Genomic DNA, 24,017 nt, shown 5'->3' on the forward strand with positions numbered 1-24,017 from the left:
AAATGCACCCACACTACACAAGCAGCAAGTCATGACTGATATGTGTCCCATGACAGTATGAATGTACTTGGCTTACATGCAGCCCTACAAGATTAGGTTCATTGGCCCCAGTCCCTCACACAAACAAGTCAACAAAGAGGCATCTTTGGATTGAGGAGTGCTGCTTTCGAAACAGCTGGCTTGAAGCTCAAAATAGAGCTGCTGTTAGCTCAAAGTAGAGCTGCTGTTAGCTCAGAGTAGAGCTGCTGTTTGCTCAAAGTAGAGCTGCAATGGTAAATGGATGTAATATAGCTCAAGGCAGAGTCACAGCCCCACCTCCATCTATGCATTCCGGCTACGGTGTACTATTTATGTGTATACAAATTACGTGTCATAAAGTAGCCATAGTACGATACCTAGATAAAGCCTAGTTCACATTCGACGGGGCGCGACGGGACGCGACGTAAGGATCGACGGGAAGCGACGGGACGGTCTGACGGCGTCCAATGTGAACACCAGGAACGGGAACGCAACCGTACTACCGTACAGATCGGGAAGCGACGAGAAGAGTTGGATCGATCCAACTTGTCATACCGTAGGCGGGCATAGACGGGGACGCAAGCGTACAAAAACGGCTGTAATTCGAGTGTGAACAGGAGACGGCGTCGTGCGCCGACTACTCCCGATTCGTACTTGGAAATTTTTAGCATTTCGAACACTGCGCTTCCCATGATAACTCACAGAATGGCTAGCACGACTTGAATTGAATTTTAGCAACATAAGATCTCATGTCACTTATTGTATTTAGGGATAGTTCAGAAGCGTGACAGATGAACTATTCTATCATTTCCTGGGGCTATTATTTGAATGCCACAACTTTCAGAGCTAATTTTTTGGTCTTCATGAAAAACTGGTATTGTGAACTTGATTCCGCTTCTTTGAAGGAGAAATAATTGAAAAGAAGTCCCGAAAAACGAGAAATTAGTTCCGAAAGTCACCCCGTCACGGACCGTGCCTTATGACTCGCGCCGTTTGACGTTGAACGTCGCAACGACTGCTGCACGTCGTGTCGTACGAATCGTACAGGATTTTACAGCTCACCCCAGCCCTCCCGACAAGCCCTTACGTCCCGTACCGTCGGTGTTGCGTCGAATGTGAACTAGGCTTAACACCAGTTGTGAGAGTGGACCTGATCAGTGGGTACGATAATTATAATGTTTGTGTAAATAAGTTGGATAGGGAGGGATGGTGGGAAAAGAAACACCGCGGAAGCATGATCTGTTGTCTGGAGGAACACGACAGGGCAAGCAAGATTTTTTCTTTCCTTTTCAGCAAAACGGGCTGGGTGCCATTTGTGAATATGCAGCAAAGCAAAGCGCATGACCTCAGTCTTGAATGCAGTACAAAGCAATGCAGTGCAGTGTGTGCACTAGTTCGGATTATTGCTAACGAGTACTAGCACAGCTAGTACGCCAGCTAGTACGCCATTAGACACGAAAACTGCTATACAGTACTGTTAAGTGATAACTATAAAGAGAGTCAATCACAACCAGCGCAGTGGTGCAACCCATGTGCAGCGGCGAACCCCGAACGCACAGCAAAGCCAAACGGGACGCTCATCCATCGTCGAGTCAGACAGGACAACAACCTAAACACCATTCCCACCCTACAGCCTCCCAGTATACACAATTGCCTAAATATTTTACACTAGGAATTCGGGGGGGGGGGGGGATCCTCAAACACAAAAGGCACAAAGCACCAGGCATCTTCATTGTTACGAATATTTTCCCGACGCTACAACACAACTTCACTACAAGAGTCTCGTCCACAACTTCACTACGAGAGTCTCGTCCATATTGCACTACGCTGAGTACTGGCCTGCTCCCGCTCTGAAGAGCTTTTTAGCCTTCACCGTTTTCGCTCAAACCCAGGCATTGGCCCACAGTGGCAGTCGCTTCCTTTTTGTTTTTGTTTTCTTTTCTCCTAATTCGCACCAAAAAAACTGGTGGGTAAAAACCGTCTCGACTGTTTTTTAGGCAGTGACGGAGAAAGTAAAAGGGGGGATACTTTCCTTCTTCTTCTTCTTTTTTGTCCTAGGGGCAAGCTGAAAAGTTGGTTTGTGCACTGGTGTGAACCCCCTCGCATACATATAGTGTCTGTTTATGCACCTTTCAAGGTTTGCTAGGAACATGCAGCAGTAAAAAAAGTAAATTATCGTATCCGTTCCCGAAGGGAACTCACGACGGCCGCTAACACCCGATGAACCCTAGCGGCAGATGCAGCAGATGCACGCAGCAGTGAGTCAGAAACAAGTTGCAAGTGGTTGTACGCTGGTGACACCCCCCCCCCCCGCAAACACACCAACACCAAAACTCACACACACGTACACACATGCGCTCACACATGCGCTCTCACACGCACACCCACCACATACACACACACACACACGTGCGCGCACATGCACACATACACACAGGGCATGCATATCGCGTCCAAGAAAGCTTACCCGGGTGCACATTGCTTATTGAAGCCTGGAGCCAGTGAGGACCCACTAGCAGAATTCTTACGCCTGTGATGAACGATAATGCCAGCGGCAGCAATTCCTATCACACAAACCACAGCCAACGGAGCCACAATAAGAGCAAGTCCCTTGGCAGAATTTTCACGGCCTGGATTGCTACTATGGATTTCATCTATGTTGTTGTGGCCATCCATGCTGTGGTTAAAGGATCTTTGTGGTTGGACGGTTGACTTGCCCGGCAAGCCACTGTTCACTGTCGTGTGAACAATCACAAAATTACTGCTGCTAGCAATTGAAGCTGATTTGGATGTGCCAGGCTTGTTTGCACCTTGAGTGGAAGAATGCCTGTCAAATGATGGAGCTGTGTTGCTACCGCGGCCCGTGTTGCTGTTGCTGCTGTGGCTGTGGCTGTTGTTGCTGCTGCTGTGGCTGTGGCTGTTGTTGCTGCTGCTGTGGCTGTGGCTGTGGCTGTTGTTGCTGCTGCTGTGGCTGTGGCTGCTGCTGTTGTTGCTGCTGGTTGGGGCGGATTCTGTAGCAGGTGACTTTGGAGCAGATGGAGTGGTTGCTCCTGGCATTTGTTTGGCTGCAGGAATGAAGGAGAAATAGTGCAGTTAGGAGGAAAGAAGGATAGGTTAGTTCAGGGGAAAGGCGGTACAGGTTCGAGTCACTTTTTGGGGTCACGTGCGAAAACGGTTTGAATTGCTGGTGAACAGGCGAAGCCCAGTTCACTTGCAATTTGTACGGCGGTGAAAGAAATACTAAAATGACGCTCCACTTGATGTCCGACACTCGTGTTGAGTCAGAGCAGTCGCCAGGAAGCCCTTCCAAGGCGTGGGCAAAAAAGAACAAGCTTCAGATTCGCTCCAAGCGCTGGTGGAGACGAACCTGTCACATTTCGTATACACTTTTCAATGCGTTCTGACATGCAACCCGTTCACCACAATCTCGGGGTTTGCGCCATTGGAGGGTACGTCGCACCGTCCTTGAAGAGCCTCTATACTGAGCACCGTATTTAAACTGGAGGGGCCTGCTTCTAATGGCTAAAGGTAACCAAAGAGGCAAATACACACCAGACATTACTCATGGCTCACTCGGAAGTTGGCTTTCCTGATGTGGGTGCTCCTGGGACTGCTCGAATGGGAACAGACCAACTTTCTGTTCTAAATATCTTTTTGAAATCTGTGGTGAAATTGTGTGCGTGTGTGTGTGTGTGTGTGTGTGTGTGTGTGTGTGTGTGTGTGTGCAGTGGCGTAGCTCGGGCAATACTTGTATGGATACTAGATATCTTTGGTCAACCAAGTTCAGATTTATTTTGAGGTCCTTGATACAGATAATGCATGTCTTTTCCACTAGAGGCTAGGTGAAATATCTGGCATTTGCATTATGCAATACAGAAGTGTGTAATTGATATCAGACGTTAGTACACTGTTTCAATTTATACAATCATATAATTATAAATACAGCCTCCGTACTACGCTTACGAGTCCATAATGGACGAAACAGTTCCGCCCGCAGGTTGAGTAAATAACAGGTCATGTATTCAGCATTTGCAATAAATAAACGATACTGGTTCAGAGTGGTGTGAGCCATGGTGTTCACACGATATTTGGGAGAGTGATGCTCTGTGGTTTAGTTGCGGGCGACTATAGAACAGCTGACCTAGTTGATGGCCAAACTTGTTGCTCTCCCCTCCAAACTTTGTGCATGTGAAACAAAATGTGAAACAAAATCCATCATTCACACACTTGGAAACGGTCAGTCAGGCATAGTTTTCCAGCCAGTATCAACTGACCTTTATGTACTGGCCACGTACTTTCATCGCCAAGATTAGACGCCATACTGTATGCATGGACTGGTAAACCTCCCAGGTGGTCGGAAATGGTGCTACAGTAGCTCAAACGTCTCCCTTGAACTTAGCGTAAACTGGCAATTTCAGCCACGAGCCCTGCGCACCAGCCACTGTCCTTGCATTTCTCCCTGTTTCCGGATCATCAAACGTTCACAAAACGCTGGCATCGTCAACCAGCTGCGGAAGAAGAGTACCGGCTTCGGGTCACACTGCAGGTGTATGATCAGCTGCAGGTTCCGGAGAATCACAATCTACAGTTTGTATCGGCTATAGCGTACCCTTTTGATTTCCGTGATTTTATCACTATAACCGATGCATGACTATACGCGATAGGATCGATTTTTTTCTTCTTCTTTTTTTCGATCGACCCATGAAAGGCAAGGAAATATTTCCAGCCTATGCTTTTGACAAATGAGCATGCTGCGTAGTTGACAGTGCCCGCATTTCCATAAAAAAATTCTGTTACATACATGTACATGTATCACTATAAAAATAAGCAACGTGAAGAAAGTTAAAAAAAATAGGGCCTTTGATATTATTGCTACATGTATTTTAAAGTTATCACTATAGCCGATAATAATATACAGTAAAAACTGTAACTAAAGACCATCATGACTAGCGACCAGCCTGGTACTACATTAAAACCTGTAACTAAAGACCACCATGACTAGCGACCAGCCTGGTACTACAGTAAAACCTGTAACTAAAGACCACCGTGACTAGCGACCAGCCTGGTACTACAGTAAAACCTGTAACTAAAGACCACTATGACTAGCGGCCAGCCTGGTACTACAGTAAAACCTGTAACTAAAGACCACCGTGACTAGCGACCAGCCTGGTACTACAGTAAAACCTGTAACTAAAGACCACCATGACTAGCGACCAGCCTGGTACTACAGTAAAACCTGTAACTAAAGACCACCGTGACTAGCGACCAGCCTGGTACTACAGTAAAACCTGTAACTAAAGACCACCGTGACTAGCGACCAGCCTGGTACTACAGTAAAACCTGTAACTAAAGACCACCATGACTAGCGACCAGCCTGGTACTACAGTAAAACCTGTAACTAAAGACCACCATGACTAGCGACCAGCCTGGTACTACAGTAAAACCTGTAACTAAAGACCACCATGACTAGCGACCAGCCTGGTACTACAGTAAAACCTGTAACTAAAGACCACCATGACTAGCAACCAGCCTGGTACTACAGTAAAACCTGAAACTAAAGACCACCGTGACTAGCGACCAGCCTGGTACTACTGACCACTTGGCCAGGCACGGACAGTCTCACATTCAAAATGCACTGTGACTAGCGACTACCTGCTGGACGCGACCAGCGACCGCCTTTTCTTGTCCCAAAGACGATTTTTGACCCGTAACTAGCGACCGCAATGTAGGAAATCAAATGGTGCTAAAAGCTCCTTCTTGAAATTTTGCTGATTTTCCATGGTCCTGAAAGGAATCTTTCGGTACTACAGCTCAACAAATGAACGCAGGCCATTTTGACTGTGGAGTCGGTTGGACTCCACTACACTTGTCAGAATTTCAAGCGCTGTCAAGAATAAACATGATAGGAAACGTCTTGGAGAGCGCATTGAAAGCGTTCTCTGCTCGATGTTACTACTCTGAGGAGAAACGAAGACTGAGCGGCTCTGTCACCCCAGTCATGCAAACGAATCGACGATGGCATCAAGGAATCCAGAAACAAAGCAGCACCGCATGGTCCTGATGCTGAAGGATCGTGTTCTAACAATCGAGAAGTCACAACAAGGATAGTCGGTACGATTGATCGCATTAAAAAATTTGAAGCCCAGCGCAAAACGAAACTTCCACAGGGAACGTTTGACTCCTGGCTTCAGAAGCAGCAAAAATTAATCTTCTTTCTCTCTTTTTGTCTCTCTCCATCTCTCAGTCTTTCTCTCCAAGTGTTGTTTGACCTGAATTAAGAATGGTATTGCGCAAGTCCTCGGGAATTGTATTAGCTGCATTTTGATATACATACATGTATCATATTATGGGATCCATATATGGTCGCACGGTCCAAACCTCTAACTAAAGACCACCTGCTACTAAAGACCGCTTTTGCTGGCACCAAAGGGTGGTCGTTAGTCACAGGTTTTACTGTAGTATGTTATGCATGTTTGACTCTTTGTTGCCATCATAATATCCGATACATCATTACATCCGATAATATTGGATATGGAATGAGTTAAGAGTAACTCTCCACCACTGTAACTAGATACTATATACAGTCAGAAAGTGCAACGACTAGGCACAACACTGACAGAGTACTGAGACATTCGACGTCCTGACACCTAGCTTCAACACATCGTTCATCGTTGAAGCTAGGTGTCAGGACGTCGAATGTCTCAGTACTCTGTCAGTTTTGTGCCTAGTCGTTGCACTTTCTGACTGTATATAGTATCTAGTTACAGTGGTGGAGAGTTACTCTTAACTCGTTCCATATGTCCTTTTCCTTTCTACTTTTATTATTGGCTCAATACCCGAGTTTCAAATATTAGTTATAGTGATATTTCCACTGGATAAAATACGTTTTGCTTTTGATATTTCGTACCAATATCACTGAAGCCAATATATTCTTATATCCGGTCACTCTATCGCCGATACAGACTGTACAAGACAACCAGGACCATCCTTGTGTGACGACAACTCCCCCAACGTTCCAGACTCATATCATGTGAGAGTCGGAGATTCCCGGAGAGGCCACACTCTCGGGCTGCCCGGAAGCGAATTCGCCGCCAGAGTCAACGGAATCGGGCATCGATACAGCGTCAGCACTCAAAGAGTTGTCCGAACAACCGCTATCACGGCGCTTGGAAGAAGTCGCTGAAAACAAATCTCCAATTTTCGCTTGGTGAAAGCGCTTCACACATGTACCCACCACACTACAGAACTTGGAAATAATTGGTGGCGAAGAAGAAAGAAAAATGGAAACAAACTGAAAGCTTTCGAAACAAAAAGACTTAGACTTTCCGACTCCGACTTCGGCTCTGGTTTTGCTAGTGCAAAAAGTGGGTGTGAATCCGCATTGCATCGGTTTTGGGCAGCACTGTTGCACTGTGGTTCAGACAGCAAATGCGAACAGCGGTTCAAAGAAGTACAAGCCTGTATACATGTACAAAGACTAGGGGCGCGTTCGAATTGTCACTCTTTGACTTTTCAAGGAGTTTCGTTTTTCTGAAGAGGTGGCCTTATTGGCCTCTTCAGAAAACGAAGCTCCTCGAAACTCATCCGATGGGAAGGTGGATTAGTTTCGAAGAGTTTGGAATAGCTACGTCACACAGTACGTGGAGATGGTCGATCTGATCGGACGTCATCATCGCCATGACAATTCCACTGAAAAACTCTAAAATGATAGAAACCGTTCTAATGGGACACTTCAACTAATCTCTTTATAAAATTTGTTTGAACAGTTGATGAAGACAATTCGAACACGCCCTAGATGTCCTACTGAGTCATGTAGATCCTGCGAACTCTTCTTCAGTCAACAATAGAATCCACACATGAAGTCAGTGCCTGTACTGGCTGTACACTACTACAGTGCTTATTCGACATGTGCTGGCCAACCACGTATGGATACCTGACTACAAAGTACCCACTCTGGCTACGCGCCTGGTGTGTGTGTGTGTGTGTGTGTGTGTGGCAGCTAGTTTGGTTGGTGGGTACACTTATGCCTGATTGTCACAGTGTTGGGTCTGTTGCCAACGGGCTTCAAGGTGTAATGTTGTACCTGCCACCTTTGTTGGTTCCAGGGTTCATATACTTTCTATTTGAAGTATATATACCTGTTAACCATGGACTGCTTCTGGCTAGATTAACTCTTGTGTAATCAATGGTGCTAGTGAAACTTATATCAGATCCACTCTGATTTAGCCACCCACACTAGTAGCAAGTATTACCTTCACTGGGGGCAGGGGTAACTGCAGTTGGATCCCAGGACGGATACCCTGATGCCGTCAATCCTTTTTCTGCACCTTGTCCTCACCCACTTACTGAGGTGTGGTGAGGCCATAAGTGGGATCATTTTCAAGTTCACCCAGAGTTTTGGGGACTTCAGGGGGTGTCGGCCGTTGGGCAGTTCAATAGCCAATTGAGTCATCTTTCCAAGATTCCTTTTGAGTCTCTCTCCCCTCTCCCAGGGTGACCCACGTGACCAGTTTTGGCAGTGAGCAACAAGTACAAAATGTGTGTGTGTGTGTGTGTGTGTGTGTGTGTGTGTGTGTGTGTGTGTGTGTGTGTGTGTGTGTGTGTGTGTGTGTGTGTGTGTGTGTGTGTGTGTGTGTGTGTGTGTGTGTGTGAAGGCTTGCCACGTCATGTGGAGTTCTGCCATGGCACATTTCATACTCTTGGGTAATGTGTACTATTCATACTCTTTCTATAGAACACTAAGAAAGGGCACAAGCTTCAGGTTCTTCAATGCCATAATCCTTTCTTCCTATAAACAAAGCTAAAAACAGTTTAGGTATGCTATGTCGTGATAAATCTATTATTGCCCTCATAATCGGTCAATATATGAAATATAGAACGAGTAAAAGACCTCGGTCCGTATAGTATCTTGTAGTTCCTTGGTCCTTTTTCTTTTCTATAAATTTATCCTTGGCTCTCCATCCGAGTCCATTCTTGGTGAAAAAAGTTCGATATTTACGGACAGAAGGTTTAAGTACCGTTCCAGGGAAATAAAGTACAGCTGAGAAATGCTGCTGATACTGAAAAGGTCTCACAATCACTTACACAGCACAATAGTAGCTTTGGTGTATGATTGATTCATTGGACTATCTGTAGATACACTAGTCCTCACAGGAGTTGCAACATGAGATGTGCTGTCTCCAGCCTGTTGCTGTGTTGTTGCGTATGAAGCGGTGTAGGTAGGAGTCCGTGCTGGAGATTGGCCTGTTGTGGTATTGTTCTGAGGTATCCCCTGCTGGCTTTGGTTTTTCTCAGCAGGTCCAGGCAAGTTTGTAGGGAGGCTTGTTGTGGCTGGTGTTGTGGGGGCTGGTGTTGTGGGGGCTGGTGTTGCTGTGGCTGGTGTTGTTGTGGCTGGTGTTGTGGGGGCTGGTGTTGTTGGTGCTGGTGTTGTTGGGGCTGGTGTTGTTGTGGCTGATGTTGTGGGGGCTGGTGTTGTTGGGGCTGGTGTTGTGGGGGCTGGTGTTGTGGGGGCTGGTGTTGTTCTGGTTGTTGTTGTTGAGGCTGGTGTTGTTGTGGCTGGTGTTGTGGGGGCTGGTGTTGTTGTGGTTAGTTTTGTGGGGGCTGGTGTTGTGGGGGCTGGTGTTGTGGGGGCTGGTGTTGTGGGGGTTGGTGTTGTGGGTGCTGGTGTTGTTGGGGCTAGTGTTGTTGGGGCTGGTCTTCTGGGGGCTGGTGTTGTTGCGGTTGGTGTTGTGGGTGCTGGGGTTGTTGGGGCTGGTGTTGTTGGGGCTGGTGTTGTTGGGGCTGGTCTTGTGGGGGCTGGTGTTGTTGTGGTTGGTGTTGTGGGAGCTGGTGTTGTTGGGGCTGGTGCTGTTGTGGTTGGTGTTTTGGGGGCTGGTGTTGTTGGGGCTGGTGTTGTTGTGGTTGGTGTTGTGGGAGCTGGCGTTGTTGGGGCTGGTGTTGTGGGGGCTGGTGTTGTTGTGGTTGGTGTTGTGGGGGTTGGTGTTGTGGGTGCTGGTGTTGTTGGGGCTGGTGTTGTTGGGGCTGGTGTTGTTGTGGTTGGTGTTGTGGGAGCTGGTGTTGTGGGGGCTGGTGCTGTTGTGGTTGGTGTTGCGGGGGCTGGTGTTGTGGGGGTTGGTGATGTGGGTGCTGGTGCTGTTGTGGTTGGTGTTTTGGGGGCTGGTGTTGTTGGGGCAGGTGTTGTGGGGGCTGGTGTTGTCGTGGCTGGTGTTGTGGGGGCTGGTGTTGTTGTGGTTGGTGTTGTGGGCGTTGGCGTTGTGGGTGCTGGTGTTGTTGGGGCTGGTGTTGTTGGGGCTGGTGTTGTGGGGGCTGGTGTTGTTGTGGTTGGTGTTGTTGGGGCTGGTGTTGTTGTGGTTGGTGTTGTTGGGGCTGGCGTTGTGGGGGCTGGTGTTGTGGGTGCTGGTGTTGTTGTGGGGGCTGGTGTTGTTGTTGCTGGTGTTGTTGTGGTTGGTATTGTGGGGGCTTGTGTTGTTGTGGTTGGTGTTGTGGGGGCTTGTGTTGTTGTCGTTGGTGTTGTGGGGGCTGGTGTTGTTGGGGCTGGTGTTGTTGTTGCTGGTGTTGTTGTTGCTGGTGTTGTGGGTGTTGTGGGGACTGGTGTTGTTGTGGTTGGTGTTGTTGGGGCTGGTGTTGTTGTGGTTGGTGTTGTTGGGGCTGGCGTTGTGGGGGCTGGTGTTGTGGGTGCTGGTGTTGTTGTGGGGGCTGGTGTTGTTGTTGCTGGTGTTGTTGTGGTTGGTATTGTGGGGGCTTGTGTTGTTGTGGTTGGTGTTGTGGGGGCTTGTGTTGTTGTCATTGGTGTTGTGGGGGCTGGTGTTGTTGGGGCTGGTGTTGTTGTTGCTGGTGTTGTTGTTGCTGGTGTTGTGGGTGTTGTGGGGACTGGTGTTGTGGGGGCTGGTGTTGTGAGTGTTGTGGGGGCTGGTGTTGTGGGGGCTGGTGTTGTCGTGGCTGGTGTTGTGGGTGCTGGTGTTGTTGTGGTTGGTGTTGTGGGGGCTTGTGTTGGTGTGGTTGGTGTTGTGGGGGCTGGTGTTGTGGGGGCTGGTGTTGTTGTTGCTGGTGTTGTTGTTGCTGGTGTTGTGGGTGTTGTGGGGACTGGTGTTGTGGGGGCTGGTGTTGTGAGTGTTGTGGGGGCTGGTGTTGTGGGGGCTGGTGTTGTCGTGGCTGGTGTTGTGGGTGCTGGTGTTGTTGTGGTTGGTGTTGTGGGGGCTTGTGTTGTTGTGGTTGGTGTTGTGGGGGCTGGTGTTGTTGGGGCTGGTGTTGTTGTTGCTGGTGTTGTGGGGGCTGGTGTTGTGGGTGTTGTGGGGACTGGTGTTGTGGGGGCTGGTGTTGTGGGTGTTGTTGTTGCTGGTGTTGTGGGGGCTGGTGTTGTGGGTGTTGTGGCCGCTGGTGTTGTGGGGGCTGTTGTTGTCGTGGCTGGTGTTGTGGGTGTTTTGGCGGCTGGTGTTGTGGGGGCTGGTGTTGTGGGCGCTGGTGTTGTGAGGGCTGGTGGCATTGTTGCTGGTGCAGTCCTTGGTTGTCCAGCTATACAAAGAGGAGGCAAATAGGAGGAATACAGAAGTATGGCAAACAGAATGTCAATAATTTAGAATTCTCTACATCAACATAGTAATCGCAGTAGTCTCAGTAATTATGGTCTTGTAGAGAGTCAACTGTGTGGTTTTCCAGGACAAGAGCAGATTTGCATAATGGCACACAAAGAAATAAATCCAGTTGTGAAACTGATGAGACCTTTCGTACCATTACTTCTCAATTCAGCACGTGGTAACGAGAGAGCCTGGAAGCTCATGGCCCTACACTATGCTTTTTTGCCTAGCGAGAGTCAACTTTCTCTTTGCATTCGAGGGTAATACGACATCGTCTACCGCCTTGATGACCTAGGCAAAAAAAGCATAGGGATGTTATAAATTTTTCATTTCTCCTTTTTTTTTAAGACATAACCTAGGATTCGAACCCGCACTATCACCCTGCATGCATTCCCCCGATACACTTCACATATGCTCATTCTTCCAAGTTGCTTCACGTTATGATCTTGCATTTGAAAGCCCTATTTGACTATTGTGGCCAGCTGTCTTTGATGGTACGGTACGGGACAGGTACGGGATAGCGCCAGGCATTCCGATGCTGTCCTTGATGGTACGGTACTGGACAGGCACGGGATAGCACCAGGCATGCCGATGGCACAAACAAACAAACAAACACGGAAATAAAGCTGTGTGGACCCTGGCTAGCGCCAGACGTTACCGAAGTAACGTCTTTTGTATAGCTAAGGGAATAAACGTGATGAAGCACAACAAGTTCAATGGATACAGTTTATCCCTATTGTCTTCATGCACTGGGTCGAGACCCGTATGTTGGAGACTGCCACCCTCCAGCCATCACTCTATGCAAGGTACATCGACGATACAATTTCAATTTGGATCTATGGCTCAGCTGCTCTACGGGTATTCATTGCCCACTGCAAAAGCCAGCGCCCTATGAACAAGTTGACTTACGAAAGCAGTGAAAATGGACCTGTTCCTTTTCTTCACGTTTGCTTTGAGGTTACCCCTGACGACGGCACCATTACACACCGCCTGTACAGGAAGCCTAGTGACAGTGGCGTCAACGTGGACTTTCATCCCCAAGTGCCTCGCTCCGTCAAGTATGCGGTCGGTAAGCAGCACTTCGTCAGGGCTCGAAAGAATTCGTCTTCACCAGCACAAGCCTGTGAGAGTCTCGGTATGACGAAGAAATTGCTGCGAAGCAACAACTATCCCGAGGCAATCATCGAAGAGATTGCTGCAAAGCAACAACTATCCTGAGGCAATCATCGAAGAGATTGCTCGGAAATGTTGGCACACTGCCCAGCGACGTGAGGCAAATGAAGAAAGATGCCGCTATACTGAAGCTACCCTTTCGCTTAGGAGATAGAAGAGATTCAGCGGAAGGCGAAGAATTTAGTCGAGCGCTCAGGGTTCCTGGTTAATGTCGTATCTGACACACCCCCAACCTCAAAGATGCCCTCGTGAAGTCAGCGCTGAATCCAACGAAGTGCAGCGTGACACAAGAAGGAGTGAGGCGCCGAGAACAGCGGAGGCGAGGAAGACCGCTCAACCCCTGCATCTCATGCTCCTCTGGTTTGCCGAGCTGCATGTGTGATTCCCCGGCATTATCTGTATGATGAAGTGTCGGAAGCGATATGTCGGTGAGACCTTCAGGGTCGCAAGAGACCTTTTTCATCATATTGTGAGAGTCGTGGGCCAATAGCCCCGGTGAGAAGGCAGTCTTGCCTGTTCATATGGTGAAGTAAAATAAAGAAACAACAACAACAACCGTTTCGAGGAACACCACTAGGAAGCATGTCACAGGATGCTGGACAAACCGTGGGGTAAACACATGGCTACTGATCCCGAGCAGCACAGAACCATGAATAGCACAAATGTGATTTTCATTGAGGCACAAGTACTGGCTGTGAAGACATGGATGGCCAGAAGAAAAATCAGGGAGTCAATCAAGATTCGAGAGCGTCGTCCGGAGATCAATATCTCCTTCGGAGGGCTATTAAAGGCGCTAGCACCCTTTGTTGTTGTTGTATACTTTATTTATAGTGGAAATCAAAACAGGCAAAATGCCTAATAACATTGGACCCACTGTGAATAACATGTTAAAGGATATTGTGGAAAAGCAGATACAAGAGAAAAAGAGAAAGGAAAGAAAAAACGGAAGGTTGGTTGCAACGAACAGATATCAATCCAGTGAGCATTGGAAAACCTATGTCGCTGATAATATATACTGCAAGGCTTGAGATTTAAAATCCAAATACCTATTTGAACATTTTGCTGCTGGTGGCAATCTATTCCACATAATGGCTCCAGCGTGCAATAGGCGCTTAGCAGAACGAGCAGTGCTAGCAGGTGGGACCACAAGCAAGTTGCTTTGGCCTCACCCTCACAGTGAAACTGCTAAATCTTGCTGTATCTGTACAGGGTTGTACACACAATGATTGTGGTATACACCTTCGTACACACATGTCCTGCACTTTATCTGCTGAGCTCTTGCATACCCGCTCTTTCAGTGTACTTTTCCTTGTCTGCTGTGCATGCGAATTCATACACTCAATTTCATACGGCCATTGTGTGTGTTCGTTTGTTTTGTACATGGACATACATCACTAATAAAATAAATTTACATCCAGCTAATACGCCAAAGAGTGAATAGCAACTGAATAGAGCGGTTGTCAGTTGACAACCCCCCTTTTATTTACAATGCAGTTGCGTGATGTCCACCACTTTCTGAGTATGCAGGTGAAATAGGCTGGTTTGACAAGTAATGGCGTCAAAGGACTCGTGACGTTCACAACTGGTTTCGTCTCTTTGTGTGCTAATATGTCTCCCTCGAACTACAGTCCTTATTGAAGGATCGCATCACTAGTGGCGTTTCCGTCACAATTTGCTGGGAGACAAATATATGAAGGCAAATACAAGAAGGACATTCTTCAGGTTCTTCAACAACATTCTGAGAGCGTTCGAGAGTGTACTGTCGACTCCACTTAAAACGAACTCGCACCTGGCAAATTTCGTGATATAGCAAACCAGTGTCCATGTCGCTCCCTGTTTGAACCCATACAAAATTGACCCCTCAGGGCCCCTTGCACACCATGTAGAAAAACGCCTATGTGCTGCGTTCCAGTAAAAGTTGTCATGTCAACTGACGGCATACGGTGGAAAACCTAGAAAGTAGCGCAAGGGTTTCTGCCGACCTTGGACGGGTATAGAAGGTTTCTTTTGGAGCTTTTAGGCGTTCCTGAACTTCCAGAGATAGGAACTTCATTCTTGTGACCGTGATGTTTTGGCGCTGTGTGGATATCAATCCTGTTTCCTGTTTCAGACTTCCATTGACTGTTTGCGCACTTCTGAACTTTTCGTACTTGAGCTCTTGTTATTCGGGCCGTGGTAGGGCGTACTATAGTTCAGTTTTACAAGGTGAGTATGAGACAATCCCAAGCCGTCCAAAGGTTGCAACCACTTCTCTAGTCCACGATACTGGTCCGCAACAGCATGGCAAACATTGTCGTTAGCATTAAACTTGAGCAACTGTAATCGATCGTCTTGAAAATATCAAGAACAGGAAATAGCCAGCGATCACACGACTTCAGTAGCTTTTGGAGATCCTGAAACATCACTGATCACTGCAAAGGCCGCCGCCGTCTCTTGCCGGAGTCTACCTGAGGTCCATAGGTATGGCTACAACAGGAAAGATGCAGAACGAATTCAAAGAAAACAAAGTAGTCGTTCTGAGAACAGCATTTCTCGTCTGAACTGCAGTTTCTTGTTGAATCTCGAGGCGTGCGCGCCACTAACTCGCACTGCACTGCAAGGGTACTGCAGACCACTCGTCAGCGTGCAACTGCACTTGAACAAGCTAGTGCATACGCAGAGTATGCTCAGGTTTGTTGCGTTCTACATGTAACCAGTTTACAATGGTCCTAATAGCGAACAGGTTTCGTTTGTAGCCAACCGTAGCTCGTAGGGCCGCATGCAATCTAAGTGCAATCATGCTGTCACGGGTCACACGCCAATCATGATGTGTTGCTTGTATGGCGTGAGTGCTTTAATTTTAAAGAACTTCAGCTACAAAGAACTAATTCACCTGGACAATGGTGTTGGTAACATCAGGAGTCGACTGCACTGTCTAGCCTTCTCGTCAGGTGAATACAGGAAAGCGCAAAGGAACAGTGACAATTGATTCAGTGCAGCAGAGAGGTGATAAAACAGCACAAGTGTTGTACATGTGGCTGCGCTTGTGTCTCTTCCTTGTACATGCGGCTGCAAGAGTAGCTCTTTGTCGTACATGCTGCTGCTTTTGTGTCTCTTTATTGTACATGCTGCTGAGCCGTGGTACATGCTGCTGCGCTGTTTTTGACTCCTGCGTACATGTGGCTGCACCGTTTTCTGTCCCCGCTGTGCACACACTTGCTTGTCTTGTCCCCATTGTACGCCTTCACTATTATATCCTGTTGTCTCGTCTTTTCTCAGTGTCAGTTGTTCGTTGTCAGTGTTAGTTGTTAATCGTGAGTTCTCCCGTCGGCTCCTGAAGCGCATTACAAGAAAAGCTCTCTCTTTGGAAATAGAGAACAACCATTTGACTACAGTCCATTCATAAAAAGATGGGTCCTGGCTCTGGCGAGCTCCCGTATTTGGCGATTTTTCGTGATTTCATCGTACACAGTGCAGTGCTGCGAACTTTGAAATTTGAAAAAGGGTCCAAAAAGGGTACCTGAACTGGGGTTCGAACCGCAGAATGCACTGTTGCAGGCGGGGTCAAACGGCCTGGATTTTGATGGTTTTTCCCAATTCAGTGCTTTTGGGGCAAAACCTGGCCGAAATCCTATTCTTGCTATGGCTTGCTTTTTGGACAAAAAAACTTCAGAAACATAATTGGAAGAGGATTCCATATGGGATTGCAGAAAAAAATTCTAAAAAAACTCAACGTTTGACCCATTTATGGCCAAAAGCTATAAGTTCATTTTTTTCTGAATGGACTGTAGTCCTTTTGATGTGTGGCGTGGCGAGAGCGTAGAGGCAGTTCTTTCTCCATCCGAGACGACACTAGGAAGAATAGCAACAACAACTACAACAACCGTTGGACGGAGCATGTTGAATACATAGTCAAAAAATCACTCAAGTCTTTCAATATTCTTTTTAGACTAAGGCCTACACTCACCAGTGATTCTTTATCTCACATCTATCAGACATACATACTACCTATATTCTCATATGCGAGCAATGCTCTCACACCGTTGTCACACACTTCCCTTGACAGGCTAGAACGACTCCAGCGGAAAGCCGCCAGAATATGTCTCCACCTTCCCCTTTACACACACTTAGAACACTCCCACCTTTTGCATCGCATCAAATGGCCAACATTATTTTCACGCTTTCAAGTTAAACCAAGAGTACATAACCCCCCAGAGTGTGCAACTCCACTATGGGTGCTGTCCCGACAGAATTTCAAGTTGACGTCATTTTGATGATGCAATGCGCACTGTACACGGATTATCAGACGAATCCGGAACCTGTGGTTGACCGAAGCCGATCGATCCTGTACAAATTATTGGAAAGAAAAACGTGTGATGCGTTGACACCCGTACACATGTTGTAAATCACTGGTGCAAGGAGCATTGCGTCATAAATAATGACGTCAACTTGAAATTCTGTCGGGACAGCAGGGTATGTAGGAGTTGCACACTCTTGGGGGGTTATGTACTCTTGGTTAAACATATACTCTTCGCGCATTCTCTGTGCCACAATTATGCCCCACCACATATACTCTCGCTGCATACTGCTAGCAACGTGCAACCTTCGTATAATACGTCGCTCTCGTACTTGGCACTTGCCAACTCCGCAGACTGACCGCTGTCTCCATTCTCCCCTGTACAAGGCCCTTCATTACTTTAATTGCTTGCCCGCCCAGCTTCGCGAAATCCCTTCTCGTACTCCCTTCAAATCCGAGATATCCCTGCTGTTGCACAACTCTGTATGCTCGTGTAGCGACCACCCCTGCCCGTACACTTAAGTACACAACTCTGTATGCTCGTGTAGCGACCACCCCTGCCCGTACACTTAAGTAGTCATTAATCCCTAGGCCCTGCCCACCCAATTCTTCCTCACTCTTTCTCCTTTCTTACACTATTATCTCTTATTGGCCACGGGCTATCGTGAGAATAAAGATTTGAAACAACAACAACAACCGCACTGATTGCCATTGCAGCCAGCTACATTGAATGTGAGGCTGCGCTACAAAGAAGCGTCAATGCTGCAACAGAATGGCTAGAGCGCTTGCACCTGTTAGTCAATAAAACGAAAACTGTCATCCTCCCGTTCTTCCATGCTAAGTTGCTAACCGACCCCCACCACCACTGCCCAAAATAAAACTCGGATAAACTCTACTAGAAACAGTAACACAGCACCGTCACTTTGGAATAATATCCCAACATGACCTGCGCTGGACAAAACACTTTGATAGTATTATAGTGAAATCACTCAAGTCATTCAACTTGCTATTCCGCCTAAGATCAACCCTTACCACTTCTGTTCTTGCAACCATTTATACTTGACGCATCCTACCCCTGTACTCTTTTGCAAGCATCGCTGTAACCCCCATATCCTACACTAGCTTAGACAAGCTAGAGAGAATCCAGTGGAAAGCCGCACGATTACGCCTCCGCCTCCCTCTCTACACCCATATTAACCACTCTGACATTCTACACCGCATCAAGTGGCCCCACTTTCTTCTCCCTCGTTAAAGTTAAACACATAACGTTTGCTCACTCCATCCACCACCATTACGCCCAGCCTCATACTCTAATGCTCGTAACCACAAATCGTGTCAATACATTCTATAGCGTTTGGCACACTCGCACTTGGAATTTGCCAACTGCAAGAACCGACCACTGCCTGAGTTCCCCTGTGTATAAATCTCTCCATTATTTCAATGGCCTCCAATCAACGTTACGCGATATTTAATCGCCAGATGTGTTTGAGCAAAATATATCTTCCCTGCTGCTGCATTCAATCTGCTCATGCACGAGCCACGCTCACCCATACATCTAGTCTGATCACTGCTAGCCATGAAATTTCCGGATCATACTAATCTCACTATACACAAGGTAGAGTTTGGAAGCTTTGTCACAACTCCGAGTTTCACGTATCTCTACGATCATCAGGCAACTGATGGATCCAAAACGGGCAGCCAGAACATAAGGTCACTATATTATCTCTTATTGGCCACAGGCCATTGCGAGAATAAAGATTTGAAAGAACAACAGTGAAATAAGTCACCCATACATGATATAGAAGAATGACAAAAAAAGGTACAGATGCTAACTTACGCGTGCAACCAGTTGCCGGGGCGCCGGGTGTCCCAGAAGGTTGACAAGAGCAGGGCCCATTAGCACGAGTTGCTTGACAGGGTTTGCCCTTGGAACAAACACCGTTACTGTATGTGCATGTATCTGGAGCTGCAGACGTAGAATGAAACAAACAGAAAGAATGGCAACATTCAAGATGCAAACTGCTCAACCACCCAACAGTGTACTATCTCCTGCCACTGCAAGTGTTGGCCTTGACCTTTACGAAGTCACATTTGGCACTGCGCTGCGCTTGGGGTTCGCTGCTGCAAACGGACTGTGCGGGTTGCGCTACTGCTGCGTGCATGTGTGCATGCATAATATAACCAATTCTCTCCCCCCCCCCCAAACCAATTCTCTTCCAAACATTCTTGGCTTTTTTTCTAAATACAGGTCGTCCCCCGTTAATACGAGTCCGGTTAGTACATAAACCCCGTTAGTACATAAGAAATCTCAAGTCCCGGACGAAACGTGGTCACTTCCATACAAATTTTGTCGGTTAGTACATAATTCGTTAGTACATAAACCCCGTTAGTACATAACATTTCTCCGTACCCGCATGCCACCGACCTCAATAGTACATAATTTTTTGATCTTTTGGCCTTCCTGTTGAGGCACATCGTGTTCTAGTTTCTACTTGTGGACGCAATTAGCTCAGAAATCAGAGTGCACATCGCAAACCGACAAAGCTCTGTTTTTTTTCGAGTGACTGTACAGGCGCGGCTGGGCATGTATCATGCAAACTGTAGAATCTTTGCTAACTGTGACCGTTAAAACATAATTTTTATGTTATATCGAGGGAATCAAGAATATCTCGCTCCCTACGAAGTCATGGTAGCAAGAAACACTCAGAAAAGTTGAAAAAAGTGAAAAATTCTGGTACACAAGCAAGCTATGTACACTTTCGTTTAGTACATAAACCCCGTTAATACATAACATTTGTTAAGTCCCAGAGATTATGTATTAACGAGGGACGACCTGTATAGCAAAAAGCAGTATTTGGCTTTTTGGCCACCGCTTTAGGAGCTGCATCTGCGCCGTAATCTTTGAAGGGTGGTGGCGTTCCTACGGATGCGGAAAGCCCGGCTAGCTTCCAGCCGAGTCTCACGCGAACCGTGACATTTTTTAAATATTAATTACTACGCACGTACGCGTGCACGTGTGCGCAGCGCTGCATCCTTTGGAACGCGTCTTGTATTAGAATCTACACGCGCGGCGGCGTGCTGGGTGTTTGTTTGAAACAGAAGAAATAAATAATTCAGTGTGGTCGCAAGTAAGTTAGTCAGGTCACCACACTTGAAGAGTCTTTGGAGCTGTTTCCTCTCAAAATGTCGTCTTCTCGAAAAAGGAAAGCGTCTGGCCAGCTCACTATCAGCGGACTTTTTCGTGTTTTCCTGTGCAAAATGTTTCCTGTTCAAAATTCCTGTGCACCCCCTTGTGAAGGGGTCCGGTGACGCCCCTGGAGAGAATGCCCCAAGGGCCTCTTACGTTGCTACTTGCTATACTATGCTGTCTGCAGAATTCACGCCTGATTATTAGTATCACATCTTTACATTATCACCAGTTTAGTTTTTCACAGTGTTTTGCACTTGGCTATTTTGCTTAGCCCTAATCTTCGTGCCTCAGGTGCACGCATTATGCTTACCCCTTTCAGTACAAAAGGGTGACAGGGGCGTCGGAAGGTAATTTAGTGTGGTACGGTCAGCCATCTGAACTACAATTTACTCGTGGGGGAGGGATGGCTTAGCCGAAAGTTTTGAAAATTTAGAGCCCAAATCAGTGGATATAATGGATTCACGGGGTACTTGGGCAAAGTAGTGGTACGGTCAATACCGTAGTGACCGTACTGTGTGCGACGCCCCTGGGTGATTTTCACTATCTTAGTCATTCTACTATAGCTACCTTCACTAGCGAGAGTTTTATACTCGAAAAAGTTGACATGTATGAAGGAATTCAGTGTTGTACTCGCGGCTGCGCTTGTAGCGCTTCATTGTACATGCGGCTGCGCCTGTAGCTCTTCATTGTACATGCGGCTGCGCGTGTAGCTCTTTGTCGTATATGCTGCTGCGTTTGTGTCTCTTTGTCCTACATGCTGCTGAACCCTGGTACACGCTGCTGCGCTGTCTTTGACTCCTGTGTACATGCGGCTGCACCGTCTTTTGTCTCCGTTTTATACAATTTTTCTCGTCTTGTCCCTGTTGTATGCTTTCATAATAATTATAATTATTCTCGTGTCTCGTCTGTTCTCGGTGTCAGATGTCAGTTTTCTTGTCGTCTCCTTAGCCCTTTATGTACCGCGCCTCTAATGTATTTAAGGGGTCCCCCGCTCCACATATACACTCATATCTCAAGACCGACAGATATTTTGTATGGACATGTTTTGTTTTTCTGAAAGTAGATGGATGAAGGCTTGCAGAGAAGCAATAGTCAAGACCAGATCTCAATTGGTGTTACAGCGGCATGTCCTGAAAATTGTCAAAAAGTGTGAAAATTGCAAAAAAACAAGAAGTCCTGACAGCACAGCCAAGGCTATATCAAATTATACAGTTATGTTTGTACACCAGTCATATTTCCAATATAATACACTCACGGAATAGTGTTTTACTCAGCATGATAAGCTGCAAAGCAATTACGCTCTGAATTTAGGCAGAAATGAGCGGAATTGTTTTTTGCGGTTCTTGCACACTGAACACGCAAATTTGGACTTCGGTGGATCGATGCCTTTGCAAACCACACAGTTTCTGCTCTCTTCAGTAAACACTGGTAGATGTGGTCAGGGGCGGATCCAGGAATTTTTCAGGGGGGGTTCAAATTTTTTCGAGTGCACAGAATTAAATTCGCTTCAAACTGTTTTCGCCAAATTTCGGTTCGTTCAGTACACCGAGAGTTGCAAAATCTTTATTGTCACGGTAGCCCTTGGCCAATAAGACAAGGGTAATGCGTTTACAAATGGTTTAGAGCCTTACAAAGTACAAAGCTGCAGCACAGGCAGAAACTAAGGCGGTGACTGCAGCATTTTCCGAACTGACGGAAAGCGAAGTTCTCTGACTGTCCTCCGGCTGGGACTCCGTGTCGTCACATTCGCGCCGTACACGGCGGAACGAAGCCAAGCTCAATGGCAACTGATCGGCCGCTCGCCTCTTTGGCAGACGTCGCGACATGGCAAACTACACGACAAACACAAACATTATCTTCGTACTGCCACGGAGGAAACGGCCTACAGTCAGAGCCAGCGCGAAATAAAACAAAACGACAAGGAAGGTAAGGAGGACAAGTGGCAGTTTTTCCACCTTTTGCTCCACCGCGACATGGCAAACTACGCGACAAACACAAACAATATCTTCGTACTGCGACGGAGGAAACCTACAGTCCAGCCAGCGCGAAATAAAACAAAACGACAAGGAAGGTAAGCTAAGGTCAGGAGGACAAGTGGCAGTGTTTCCACCTTTTGCTCCACCACTTGAACTGTCGATCGTTTCAACTTTCAAGTCACATGATACTCGTACAGCTCAGACACTTCGATTCGAACGGTACGCGTACAACAGTCCCGACAACTCCATGCATGCAGTGACCTGCACTGCCTGTGGATCTACGTGACTCGTACTGCATGCAGGATGCATGCCAGTGAAGTCTACTGCCACAGTACTGGCTACGCGGTGCGCTACACTTCGCTGGCTGCGCACTTGGATACCATGGATACTAGTACTCGTACCACAAAAAAATCGACTGGACCCATGGTCGAAATTATTTTAGGGGGTTCGTCCGAACCCCCTGAACCCCCCCTGTATCCGCCCCTGGTGGTGGTGGTTTTACTACAGGCTGTGGCCTTGCCGATTCGTTATACAGTGGAACCGGCGTGTCATGGTCAATATTACACAACTGCCGGATGATGGCCAGCCGGTCCTCTAACTGGGTCATGGTGTGGTCACCACCGAGAACACCTGGGTTCTGTCTAGACCAATGCTCATAAAGAATGAATCAATTGACAGCAGCTACCTCTACAAAATCAAGAAAATAATAATGTTTTCCAATATTTTTTCGTTTTTCTAAGTATACGAAACGAAAATACGAGTTGATCTAATTTATCAACACCGCCCATTGCCATATTGTATTCCTGTACTGTTGCTGGCTTCTTTACAGTAACATTATGTAGCTGACCATGATGTTTTATAGTTCTATTTTCATTCACATATTCCGTAGCACAGTGGATATTGGATATCATTGTCACACACCGTTTATCCATCCACTGCAGCTGCAGCAAGCTACCGTCCCATATATACCGCATATCGGACCACTGGGCGCGTCGCTGGTATAGTTTGACCGTTTCCCTCCAAGGCCAGAGCATGATAACATGATCCCACCAGAGACAGGTTACGCTGATGATGTTAACTTCCTGTCTCGTAAGTTATCTTGGCTCAAGGAAGTTTTGCCCGCGATAAGTGCCACACTCGGAGTCTGGGGTCTGAAAGTAAACGAGGCGAAGACAGAATGGATCCACTTAACGTCTGAAGGTGAAAGATGGAAGAAATCTAAACAGCTTGGGTCCTACTTGGGCGAGGGTGATGATATTGCTCACCGCATGGAAAACGCCTCGCAGGTCTTGGACAGGGTGTTCTCCCTATGGCTCCGGAGGGAGAAGGTATCAGAAAAGCGCCGGCTGAGAATATACAATGCCCTCGTGATCTCCACCCTCCTCTACAATTGTGAGACGTGGGGACTCACGGAGGGCAACCTGGCATCCCTGGACGTATTCCACAGGAAACAGCTACGCACAATTCTTGAAATTCGTCACCCAGACCATATAACGAATGATGCATTGTACAAGAGGTGCAGCTCTGAACCGATATCTGCAATTGTAAAGCGCCGCAGAACGCAAATGCTAGGGCACGTCCTTCGGATGGACCCCAATGCACCTGCCTTCAGAGCTATGACATGCTCCCTGAAGCGAGACGCTACCGGCCACCGTGGTAGACCGAAGACAACACTCGCCACCACGGTCATCAAGGACCTCCAAGAAAGGAACATCCCGTTGAAGAGTGTGGGGGATTTGGAAGAGGTTTGCACCACTGCCACTGACAAGAATCAGTGGCGTGCCATGTTCCGTCAGTAGCGGCTGCATTTT

General features: G+C 47.2%; 1 protein-coding gene across 1 annotated transcript in view; it reads right to left on the reverse strand.

Annotated features, from left to right (window-relative positions):
* The window catches only part of LOC135811359 (mucin-2-like), a 68,691-nt gene that overhangs the window by 2,859 nt on the left and 41,815 nt on the right, over window positions 1-24,017 (reverse strand). Inside the window, exons 6-8 of the mRNA XM_065324587.1 lie at window positions 18,878-19,006; window positions 9,103-11,529; window positions 2,486-3,083 (exon numbers count right to left, since the gene is read on the reverse strand). Coding sequence (XP_065180659.1) covers window positions 2,486-3,083; window positions 9,103-11,529; window positions 18,878-19,006 — 3,154 coding nt within the window. The remainder of the gene's footprint in view (window positions 1-2,485; window positions 3,084-9,102; window positions 11,530-18,877; window positions 19,007-24,017) is intronic.

The sequence above is a fragment of the Sycon ciliatum genome, chromosome 3 (assembly GCF_964019385.1).
Source record: "Sycon ciliatum chromosome 3, ocSycCili1.1, whole genome shotgun sequence".
NCBI classification, from domain to species: Eukaryota; Metazoa; Porifera; class Calcarea; order Leucosolenida; family Sycettidae; genus Sycon; species Sycon ciliatum.